This window comes from Canis lupus, chromosome 26 (genome assembly GCF_011100685.1).
Source record: "Canis lupus familiaris isolate Mischka breed German Shepherd chromosome 26, alternate assembly UU_Cfam_GSD_1.0, whole genome shotgun sequence".
NCBI classification, from domain to species: domain Eukaryota; kingdom Metazoa; phylum Chordata; class Mammalia; order Carnivora; family Canidae; genus Canis; species Canis lupus.
This window is the reverse complement of record NC_049247.1, coordinates 23,271,223-23,283,409: the sequence shown is the minus strand read 5'-3', so window position 1 is coordinate 23,283,409 and position 12,187 is coordinate 23,271,223. Positions and strand designations below refer to the sequence as shown.

The 12,187-nt window shown below is 46.0% G+C and overlaps 1 protein-coding gene across 5 annotated transcripts in view; it reads right to left on the bottom strand.

Moving 5' to 3' along the window:
* NF2 (neurofibromin 2) overlaps positions 1-12,187 on the bottom strand; it is a 79,104-nt gene that overhangs the window by 18,856 nt on the left and 48,061 nt on the right. For all 5 annotated transcript variants that reach the window (XM_038575592.1, XM_038575585.1, XM_038575584.1 and 2 more), the window contains 5 exons: positions 9,153-9,227; positions 7,076-7,189; positions 4,227-4,349; positions 3,282-3,499; positions 1,598-1,703 (listed from right to left, as the gene is read on the bottom strand). In XM_038575592.1, coding sequence (XP_038431520.1) covers positions 1,598-1,703; positions 3,282-3,499; positions 4,227-4,349; positions 7,076-7,189; positions 9,153-9,227 — 636 coding nt within the window. The remainder of the gene's footprint in view (positions 1-1,597; positions 1,704-3,281; positions 3,500-4,226; positions 4,350-7,075; positions 7,190-9,152; positions 9,228-12,187) is intronic.

The following is a 12,187-nucleotide window of genomic DNA, read 5'->3' as shown; positions in this document are numbered from 1 at the left end:
CAGTACATTTACCATATGCGTGAAGATTTGTGCTCAGGGATATTTTCCGCAGTTTTGTTCACAACTGCAGAGGAAAACAGACTAAATACCCATCCATAGGGGCCTGCTTAAATGAATTACAATCCATCCGTACCACGAAATATGATTCAAAGGCTGATACGGATGTGCTCCTCCAGGACTTATTTATTTACTGTGTGAAGAATGTATAAAGTTTGCTCCAGTGTAGGCTTTATTTATTTATATATTTTTAAAAATTTTCAGTAATCTCTATACCCAACATGTAACTCAAACCTGCAATCACGACATCAAGAGTCTCATGCTCTACCAACTGAGCCAGCCAGGCGCCCTGTTCCAGGATACGTTTTAAAACCATGTGCATGGGGATCCCTGGGTGGCTGAGCAGTTTAGTGCCTGCCTTCGGCCCAGGGCGTGATCCTGGAGTCCCGGGATCGAGTCCTACATCAAGTTCCCTGTATGGAGCCTGCTTCTCCCTCTGCCTCTCTCTCTGTGTGTGTCTCTCACGAATAAATAAATAAAGTCTTTTAAAAATAAATAAAAATTAAAAAGCCATGTGCATCTCAGGTACCCAGTCCAGATGAGCCCTCCAATGACTCCGGTCCTGGCTGCTCTGCAACTGCCTGAGGAAGGACCATTGGCCCAATCAATCCACCAAGCCATGAGAGAGAATAAATGAATGGTTATTTTGAGCTATACGGCTGGCTTGGGGTGGCCTGTCACACAGTAATAGATACCAGAATAGATGACAATAGCAGACTGCCCACATTTCCCTCCCCCTCAGACCCTGGGCTGTTCATGTCTCTGTGTCCTGTGTGCCTCTTTGCTGCATGTATGAGTGTGCAATGCATGCATCTGTGCCCTACGCACATCTGTGCATTGGCTGAGAACACCATGCAGTCTCTTTCCCACCCAGCTAGTTCCTACTTACCCTTTAAGAGCCAGCTCAGGTGCTGTTCTATGTGCCTAGTGTCCCTACAGGCTGGGCTACATTCTCCTCTAGACTCCTGTACACCCTGTCTGAATACAGACTCTAAAGCTGCCTGGTATTATGTGGAACAGAACAGTTTGCTGAACTGGATGCACAGAGGGAGGGAAGGGAAGGGAAGAGACATTTCTATTCATCATGTGACCCTATTTAATTGAAGTCTGCCTCCTTGTCCCAAAATGAGTTTGGAAACTGGTTCTTATGTGGCAATAGTTCACTCTGTAGTATGCAGAGTACCCCTGCCCAGAACGACAAGGCTGGTGTATGGCATACACAGGCAGCTGAAGATTACATTCAGCTTGGCATCAAGAGGCTAACCTCTCTTGAGGATAATTTGGGACTATATTACTTAAAATAAGAAAAACATTGCAGAGCTGGGAAAGGCCCTACTGCCTGCTATCTATGCAATCAGAGAGGTGACTGGTCCAAGGCCAAATGGCAGACCAGGTATTCTACCGAGCGAGGCTCCAGCTGCAGGCCTTTGGCATCACTCATTCTGCTGGAGCACCCCTAGGGGAACCAAAGGGTTGAGAGGGAAAGGAAGGCTATGAGGTCTGAAGCAGCTGCAAGTTGGCAGCCCCCAGCCAGGCTCACCGGGTATGTGGGCTTGGTGGTGATTTCCAGGAGCTTTTGCTTAGCTCTTCGCTCTGCTTCTCGGGCTTCCTGCAGGTCCTGCTTCAGCTGATCTGCCTCCTTGGCCCTGCAAGGAAAGGAGGGAGCCAGCTCAAAAATGAGACAGATAGACGAAAGAGAGCCCTTTCCCACTATCCCTCTGGAGGTTAACCCCAAGGATGGCACCAGATCAGGCAAACAAGACCATGGGTTGGGGTAGAGGGGGACACATTATGTGAAAATCAGAACTTTCAAAGCAAGGACAACATTCCTGAGTAGTGTTCATTGCAATGGTAAATTTAAACCAGAAGAACAGGGACGTCAGTGGGAAGGAGTCAAGTTCAAACCTTTGCAGTTGGTAGAGAGGGAGTAGAAGTGGGGCAGGGGCTAGCAGCTTCCTCTGCTTCACTTCTGGGTGAGAGTAGGCTGGGCAAAAAGGTACAGTATGGTGGCTCAAAAGTCTTATAATGGATTAATGGAGGGCAGGATGTGAGAGAAGTGCTTCTTCACCGCTCCCAAGTAAGACAACTGCAGGCCTGGGGCCAACCTTAGGCAAGAGGACGACGAGCACCAACACTGAGGGCCTCACCCTGCAAGACACAGGACCCAGGGGGCCTGGCCCAACATGCATAGTTAATGGGGGGAAGGGACCTACACAAAGAAAGAAAGGGGCCCGGAACAGAGCAGGAAACAAAGAATCATATTCCCAGAAAGACATGCAGAAAATGGAGAGGAAACTGTAGCGAATGCACCTTGGTAGCAAAAAGCCAAATTCAAGTGTTCTAAATCAATAGAGCCAAATGCTGGGGAATGTGCCAGCATTTATCTGAAGGCTGCAATACCAGAACAATCCAGAGCCTAGAATAGTCTTTGGAAAGTAGAGACTACAGTTCTACCCTTCAACTTGGTCATGAGCTGGCACATCCTGACCACAGACAGGATCCTGGCCCTCCCCTCCTATCTGCCTCAGGAGCCTTAGCACCAAGAAGGGCTGCAGGGAAGCAGGTTCCTGCCCCTTCTTTAAAGGTAAATAGTTGGGATCCCTGGGTGGCGCAGCGGTTTGGCGCCTGCCTTTGGCCCAGGGCGCGATCCTGGAGACCCGGGATCGAATCCCACATCGGGCTCCCGGTGCATGGAGCCTGCTTCTCCCTCTGCCTGTGTCTCTGCCTCTCTCTCTTTCTCTCTGTGTGACTATCATAAATAAATAAAAATTAAAAAAAAAATTTAAAAAAAAAAAAAATAAAGGTAAATAGTTGCTGTTTCCCCACATGTCCCCTACATGAAAAGGGAAAAGAATCAGATTTTTTAAATATAAGAAGAGCCTCCTGATAGCTCCTCAGCTAAAGGCAGTCTGTGGCCATGCTTAACGGCTTTTCTGCACACACGACTACCAGAGGGACAGTAGTTTATCACAGACACAAGCATGACCAGAGGTCTGCTCAACAAGAGAACTGGGCTCCTGAGCCTTTCTGCTAATTCCAGCCCCCAAACTCCACACTGGCTTAAGCACCAGTCCACTAACCTGTCTAGGGAGGAGCCTCCCCCTTGCCCCAGAAGATGGAGAAGCAGCTTACGGACAGGTGCAGTCAAGCTCTGCCTTGGGCCCAGGTTACAACTGAACAGCCCCTCACCTGGGTCCCAGTGTCCAGGACTCCCCACCTCTAACCTCCTCTCTGACTCCTCAGCCATCTTCAGCGCCAGCACCTCGGCCTCTAGCACCTTCTGCTCCATCAGGCGCTTCTCTTCCTCTGTCCGAATGGCTGTGGCCTTGATGCGCTGCATTTCCTGTTCAGCCTCTGCGGCCTTCTGAGCCAGGAGTTTTGCCTCCTCCTCAGTGATTTGGGCCTTTTCTGCCAACAGGTCAGCTGTCTCCTCAGACCGCATCTGGAGAGAAAAGCGCTATCAGCTGGAATGGGGACCACATGCTTGTCATCCCACCCAGATCTGGACTCAGACACTCAGGTCAGTGAGAATGAGAGTGTTGGACTTCCTGCGGTCCTGCCACAGAATGTCCCATCAGATGACACTGATGCAAGGAATGACAAGACATACCCTCAACATTTTGGAAAGGCCCTTCAGGTTTTACCCATGGGGAGCAAAAAGCAAGCCTTTTTGAGTACCCATGTGAGCTGAGGCTTATGCTTTACGAGGGAGAAAACCAACTTTACCTTGTTCTTTCCTTTTAAATCAGTGGTTCAAACCAGCAGAGACTTTGCCTCCTGGGAGACAGGTAACAATGTCTGGAGACATTTTTGATTGTCACAAATTGGGGGTGAGGTGGTGCTGTAGGCATCCAGATAGGGGTCAAGGGCACTGCTAAACATCCTCTGATGCACAGGATAGCTCCCACCATAAAGGGTGATCTGGCCCCAGGGCTGGCTGAGAAGCCCTGCTTTAAAGGTGAGCTCTAGTGAAAGTGGGGCTTGGTGGCACATGAATTCCACCTGGGTCTGCTTCCACAGACATAAGTAGAAAGAAAAGACACTGATTTTTTTTAAAACTGAAATGTCAAAGTGATTGTTACTAATCTGCAAACGTCAGGAGGCCTAACTCTCAAAACCTGCTCGAGTCCCCATGCAGCCTCCTGGGGCCCAGACCCCCCAGCAATCACCAGAGCTTCATTGGCCATTGTTGCTTCTTCTTTCATCTGCAGCAGCCTCCTCTCCAATTCATCCCTTGTGCGCTCTGCCTCCTCCCTCATCTGCTTCTCTCGAGCAAGGCGCTGCCGCTCCATCTGGGGGCCAATGAAAGTGGCCACTGAGTCATGGGGCCCATGCTTACGGTGCCACGGGGGCCCAAGGACGCCCAGTGTCTAGAGTCCCCCCAAAGAGACCCTCTTTCCTCCCCTTTCCTTTAGGTCGCCGGTGTCATTCTTGTTACCCGCCACCCTCTTTCCTTCGAAACCAGCTGCAGGATCGAAAGCTGTGTCCCTTGAAACAACACCTAGAGGTGAGGGAACAAACAAAACGACAGAAAAGCAAGCCCTGCCAAGTCTACCTGGATCGAAGGAGGCATTTGCACACATCATGTGCTGAAATGGCCACCCTGCCAATAACCCTTTTTGTTGGTAGACCTCACATGGCTCTGTCCTGCAGTGGACAAGACACAATACAAGTTCCTTCTCCCAGAGACGGAGCGCCAGAAACCAACAGCTCTCCTCTGTTTGGATGAGCACCACCCCCCGCCGCCGCCATGTCATCCACACAGACCCCACCTACATCTCTAATTTCTTTCTTTTTAAAAGATTTTATTTATTTACCCATGAGAGACACAGAGAGAGAGAAAGAGAGAGAGAGGCAGAGACACAGGCAGAGGGAGAAGCAGGCTCCATGCAGGGAGCCAGACGTGGGACTCGATCCCGGGTCTCCAGGATCACGCCCTGGGGTGAAGGCGGCACTAAACCGCTGAGCTACCCGGGCTGCCCCCACATCTCTAATTTCATCCACAGTTGCTTGTGCCTCTGACCCAAGAAGATGGAAAGACTCTGCGCGTGAGGCATCGGTAGTTCACACATTGTGCGTCACAGTTGGGGGTGGGTGGGGGGTGCTGCAGTGCCACGGCACAGGCGCCCAGCCTCATTCAGGGGCAACTCCCAGCCAAGCTTGCAATGGGAGGGAGCCAAGCAAGGAATGCAGCCCTCACTCCTCCGTCCTTAAGGCGCCAGTACAAAGCCGATGCCACCTCCTGTGTCTTCTGGATCACTGTATTAATTGGGCCACATGCAGAGCCTAATAAGGGGAACAAGCACAGGACAAGTGCTATTCTCTGTGATCCTAGGGTATTAACTGAGTTCAAAAAGCGAAGCCAGAAGTGACCACTGCACTATTTTCTTCCTTAAATAGAGCACATTTATTTATCTCTTGCTTCAATTTTCTCCCAAACATAAGATTTTTAAGACTGCTGCTTTTTCTAAATACTGAGCCAAAAAAAAAAAAAAAAAAAAAAGGCACTGGGCCTCGAAAGAATAATGCAAAGACAAGCAATAAAATACTGTAAATTCTTCTCCAATTTTCCTCTTGCAGGTCAGTGAAAACCTTGGCCAATTGGTTCTCTAATTTCCACTGCATTACAATTTCCATTAGGTAGATTACTGTTTCTCCATTATTCTCCACTTGAAAAAAAGCCCAGGCAACCACCTTCTCTTCCCAGCACTGCACTTTCCAGAGACCTCCACCCAATAATGAGGGACCACCTGTTTGCAAGGTGGTTTAAATTCACAAAGGCTTTTAGGTACAATGTGTCCTTTGATCTAAGACAGAGAAGACATACCATTAGCTCCAATGGACAGGTGAGAAAATTGAGGTCTGGAAGGTAAGTCATTTACTAACATCACATACTAAGTTTCACATCTAGTTCCAAGGTCAGTGTCTGTACCACCGGGCCACAAAGCCCCTGGCCTGTGGTTGCCAGATGCCAGGGACATGTCTCTGCCATTCTATAGGCCATGCAGGTCCAAGGTGTATGCATGTTATTCTCTGCCACAGCCCTGAGGCCTCCACACTCATTGACGTTTTCAGATCTCTCGCTTGTAAGCTTTCCCCAGCTGAAAAGAGGCCTAAGACCCATGCTGGCTCAGGGGCATTTGTTTGTCCGATACAACCCATTCCACCACTGTGGCCCTGAAAGCGTCCCAAACAGCTCATCTATAGTCTGCCGTTTCAGAAAGCAAAGAGACGGAACACTGAAAGCATGCTGAATCAAACTGGGCATTTCATTCTAAATCTCAGGGCAGGGAGCCAGCCTTGCTGGAGCACCCACATCAGAGAGCTGCACACAGACTAATGATTACACCTCTGAGCCTGCAAGTCCTGAGGGCAGCTGACTGCAGCTACTGCTACTCCATCTAGGAGTTGGTCCAAAACCACAGTGGGTATTCTCAGCAGTGAGGCTCAGATTAGTTTTATGGATTTCAGTGAGTCGAAATGGTTTATGAGTAGAAAACAACGATGCAGACTGTCCAGTCTGCCGATAAGTGCTCTGGGCACCTCCCGCCACAGGCAATGTGCTGCCTGGGCTGACCTGTGGTGGGGAAGTGCAGCTGAAGTCTAATTAGCATTCCCGCAGCAGCACAAGATGCTGTCATGCATTCTATCACCATCTAATTAGAAGAGGACAAGGCTGGGCAAAGGAGACAAGCAGACAAAACGAAAGTGAGCCAGGTAGGTGGACGGACAGATGGGCTCAGGCTTTGCCTATCTCTTCCCAAACCTGCATTAATCACACCTCACTTACTTAAGTGGGGAAATAACTAGAGATGTTTCTTTTAGATATGCTACTGGAGTTTATTCCTCATTTCCAGAGCGGACACCCCACCGGCAGGGCATCAGCCAGTAAAGATCCAACAGAAATAAAATAAGAGAAGGTGGCCAAACGACATTTGTCAGCCCACGACTGCTCCTTACCTTCTCAGCTAATACCACAAAGCAGTGACAACAGTGGTTCAGACACACTCTTGCTCACCTGCTTTCTAGCCTTCTCCTCCCTGGCCTGGGCTTTCATCTGCTGAACTTCCAAAGAATCAGCCTTCCTTCTCCTCATGAAAAGGTCATGGTTCCCAATACAGAGCTGGAGAATCTGTGTTCACAGAAGCAGTAGAAATGTTAAACCCATAAATTTACTTCACTGCTTACCAGCTCACCAGTGCTACAGAATCTTGGTCTTAGGGCTCTTGAGGGCAGCAGGAAACCTGAAAAGTAAAACACAGACTGAAACACCATGGCCCTCCCTACTAATGGCCTCCAGTGCTCTCTGCTCTGGAAATAGGCAAAATGGAGGTGCCTCAAGTATGCCAGGGGGCATATATCACAAGTTAAGAGAGGAACAGATGACACTTGGGCATGTCTTCTGGATGCATATCATTCTCCTAAGATGTGGCTCTGCAAATTAGGGAGGATAGGAAAGCTCATGCAATAGGTTGGGCTGTGACAAAAAGTTATTCACGTGGAAAAAAAGAAGCAAGATCCCTCCCTTATATCATACTCAAAAATCAACTCCAGGAGGATTAAAGACTTAAATGCAAAGATTGAATCCTTTCAATTTTTAGAGGAGAATATAGAAAAATATCTTTATGATATAGGATATCAGATAAGACACAAGTAGTACAAATGATTAAGGAAAAGATATACACATTTGTCTATATTAAACTTAAACATTCTTTGTTAAGACATTAAAAAAGGAGGAAAAGTATGCCACAAGCTGGGAAATGATAGAACCAATAAAGAATACAAACAACCCAGAGATGTTTAATAATAATAACCCAGAGAATAATAGCCAAAGGACATAAAACAAGTATTCGACAAAAAAGACAAGCTTGGCCAAAAAATATACAGAAAGATGCTCAACTTCATTAATAAATATAAAGATACACATTAGTATGACATTGAGATACCATTTCATACACACAATAGTGACAAAAGATTTTAAAACCGGATAATATAAAGTGAGGAAAATATAAAGCAAAAAGAGTTGTACCCACTGCATTGGGTCTGTCAATTAATTCACCTTCTTTGGAAAACAACATGGTGTAATCTTGAATTTGGACATACACTACAGACCTGCGACTTGTACTCCTCAGCAGATATTCTCTAGAGAAACTATTGTCTGTGTACAGCAGGAGGCAGGTACAAGAATGCTCACAACAGCCTTATTAAAATGGCAGAGAAATAGAAAGCATTTAATTATTCATCAATAGGTAAATGGCACACACACACACACAAGAAGATTAATAGCAGTGAAAATAAAGGGCTCATATCTTGAAGCATCAACACAGATACATCCCAGAAAATAATGTTATATTTAAAAAAGTGACAGAACATAGACAGTTGACAGCACCTGGTAAACTTCAAAAGTTCACAAAACTTAGTAGTGTTTTCATTTTGCTATATATGAAGTCAAGGTCCAAGGAAAAGCAAGTGAATAATAGACACACAGCTCAGAATGGTGATCACTCTTTGGGAGGAGGGCGGGGGAAACCAACCAATAGGATGTTAACATGAGGGGTTTAACAGTATTAGAAATGTGCTGTTTCTTAATGCTAGGTAGTGGGTATGTAGCTGTTTATTTTTGCCTCTCTTTATACCTTATATACACATTATACTTATCCTTTTATATGTATAAGGTACCTCCATAAAAATAATTTTTAAAAACCCCACATCACAAAAAGTTTAGGTTTGACTTGTTAGGTTATGCTAAAGGGAAGAGTCTTTGAAGGTCTGTTGGCAAAGTGTATAGCAAGTGAGCTATCGTAAGAGGTCACTCCAATAATCTCTCAAAAAAAGGCAGTCGGGGGATGCCTGGGTGGCTCAGCGGTTGAGCATCTGCCTTTGGCCCAGGCCATGATCCTGGAGTCCCAGGATTGAGTCCCACATTGGGATCCCTGCGTGGAGCCTGCTTCTCCCTCTGCCTAAGTCTCTGTCTCTGTCTCTCTCTGTGTCTTATGAATAAATAAATAAAATCTTAAAAAAAAAAAAAAAAAAAAAGGCACTCGGTTTTTCAGAAAAACTACAGTCATCAGCAACAAAACCCAGGATCAACTTACCAGCTTATTAACACGAAGCTTTGAGGAATTGAATTTGAAGACATCAATTTTCTTATCCAATGGTTTAATAGTAAACTGAAAAAAGGAAGCAGAAAACAGTTTCAGTCTGACAGCTTAGAGTGTTAGCACCAACTGGGAAATTCCACAAAAGCAGCAACTACACTGGCAAAGATCCAGCAAAAGGCTATGCCTTGTCCTGGCTTCCTGGTGCCCAGGCACTAAACTATGGTGAATTATAAGTAGCTGAGGGCGCCAAGTCTCTGGCTGTGGAAGTTCAGGATGCTGGAAGGTATGTTGTCAGCACCATCTTAGGCTTGGAAACCTGAAATGCCAGCCCTCGACGGGCCACACCATAAGACCAATACTGGGAAGCCGGCTGTAGAGCCATGTGCTCAGTTCTGCCTTCAGGAAGCTCACTACCTAGCTGGAACTAAACTAGTGACAGTCAGTTACTGGAGAAATTATATCATCTATTGTGCCTCATTGGGTGGCACAAATCACAAATGTCATGGGGGTTCAGAGTAGATCCACCCTAAGTAGGAGGGGAACTTCAGCAGGTCATAGACAAAGAGTATGACAGGGAAGCTAAAAGGCTGGACATAAGGCCATTCAAGACAGGACATGCAAAAGAATGAGGCAGAGATCAGGAAATGAGCATTGTGTGTGTGTGTGTGTGTGTGTGTGTGTGTGTCTGACATTATTAGCTCTCTGATGACTAAGATGATACCATGAGCTCAGACTGGGAGGAAAGCAGGGGTGGGCTGCAGGTGGACAGTCAGAGGAAGTGGGGTTTGATGTGGCACCATACAGATCATCACTATGGGTTTCTGAATGTGGGGATTATCAGCTGAAAGCTGTTTATAAAAGGAATAAAGTGTGAAGAACAGACCATGGAAGAAGAGGGTAACAGTTCCTGAAATCAAAGGGGAGAGAAAGCTGAGTGATAAGGACGGGCTTGGTAGCAAGAAAGGAGATGCCAGGCCAGACCACTAGGCAGGGAAGCATATAAAGAACAAATGGTATCACTGTTCACAACTGTTCCTGATCAGACCAGACAGATCTGCAATTTCAGATGCACTTAAAAAATGGGTATCTATTCCCCAGTAAGTCTTGCTAAGCAGACAAATGCGTTTGGGAAGATAAACTCTAGGGTATTTCTTCCTCATGTTATTTTGTCTAAGGAGCGGTTAGCACACTGAGGAAAATGATCGTTGGGTTAGCTTTTGGTCAAACTAACTTAGAAGCACTATTGTTCTTGTGGAGGCTGCTATTTGAGAATTTTGTGAGCTTATTTTTGGCTTTGAAGTCAAACCCAGGAACTGTCAGTGGGAAACCACAAGTAGTGGGGAAACCACAGGCTCTGCACTGTGCTGGGATGCGCACAGAGAATCAATGGATCACTTAAAATAAACCAACATTTCTGTTTTGACAGCACGGCTGTCATGCATAACTACTAAGACTACTTCCTATTATGTCAAGTCAGCTTGAGGTCCTCTTACTGCATGAGTTATTGACATGATGGAATGTGATGGCACCCTGCCCCTGGAGAGGGTATATTAAGAGTTTATTGTACCAGGCCATACTAGGGGAGACTTTAATCCTTGGGTTCTGTGAAAAACGAGTGTTTTGGGAGCCTTTAGCACACAAATGTGTGGATATGCAGTAAACAGACTTTATGAAATTAGAGATGAAAAACTACCATGCCATAGCATACCTACTGCTTTAAGTCATGTGGAGCTTTTAATTTAAGTCTTTAAAAAAGAAATACCTAAGTGCTCTTCTTCTGGGCTACTTACAGAAAATTTGAAAGCCAGAATGTTTTGAATTAAGAAGCTCAATCTGTCTCATCGAGCATGGCCGAGTAGATCTCAACCATGTTATTGGAAACCAGAAGCCTGGTGTTCCTTTTCTTGAGTTGCTATTAGGGATGGGAAAACAGGAAATCTGCTCAGGGTGGGGGCTCTGCAGGAAACAACATGAGCCATCACTGTTCCTCACTCCACACTCAGCTTCCCAACTGTGCAGGCACCAGCAACTGAGCACTGTCTGGGCCAGCGCCTTCTGCCCAATGTCCTGTGCTCTCAGGACTCACCCTCAACACCCCCTACCAGAAAAACACCTCCCCACCCTTGCCAGGGCTATGGCTTCAGGAAACATAGAGCTCAGCCCCTGCTATTCCCAATCACAGCTTACCTGATCCCTCTGCATCTCTGCTTCCTTATGTGACACAGATACCTCAAACCTGACCCCTACTCTTGTATGTTCTCAGGAGGAGGGAATCAGAATTGAGGCGAGAGTGCTCATAAGTGGAAAAGTGAAAAAGCACTGGATCATCCTCAGGTCTGTCTTACAGCAGCCAGGCCCTCGCTTGACTATAACTTCCCTGAGGGCTGAGACTGGATTTTCTAGATCTTTGTTTCTCCTATGAAACCTAACACAAAGCAGATCCTTGATAATTCCTTTGAAACTAACAAAGAACGAACTAGTGAACAAACAAACATAAGATTACAGTGTTTGGGAAAGGTCACCATCCTATATAGAAATATCTGACTTCTAACTTAAAGTGTTCAGCTAAGTTATCCAAATTTAATTATTCTCAAATTCTCACAAGCAGTTAGTTCTGATATTCTTACTTAATTATCACTGAGACAGACAGACACACACACACACACACACACACACACACACACACACATATGGGGAGCTAAATAGATATCCCCACCACATGTATCTTCAAGCACTGGACACAGAGAGAGAGGGCTTAATGCCTACTATACTTAAAAATACAAAGAGAATTTCTCTCTAGAAATAGAAAGCCTAGTATAATAAGAAGAGGTTACTTTCTGGATTGTTTACTATTCTTTGGAGGTAAGTCTTGACAAGTTGAGCTCCCCAGCCTCTTGTTAGTCAGCAGGGGGGTTTAGGGATGCCATTTGAAAATAGGATGCCAATAGTATTCTGTTAACAGAAAACAAAAACCAAAAACCCAAAGCCTGAGGATTAAAGGATTTTACTGGTAACAAGGAGAAGTCTGG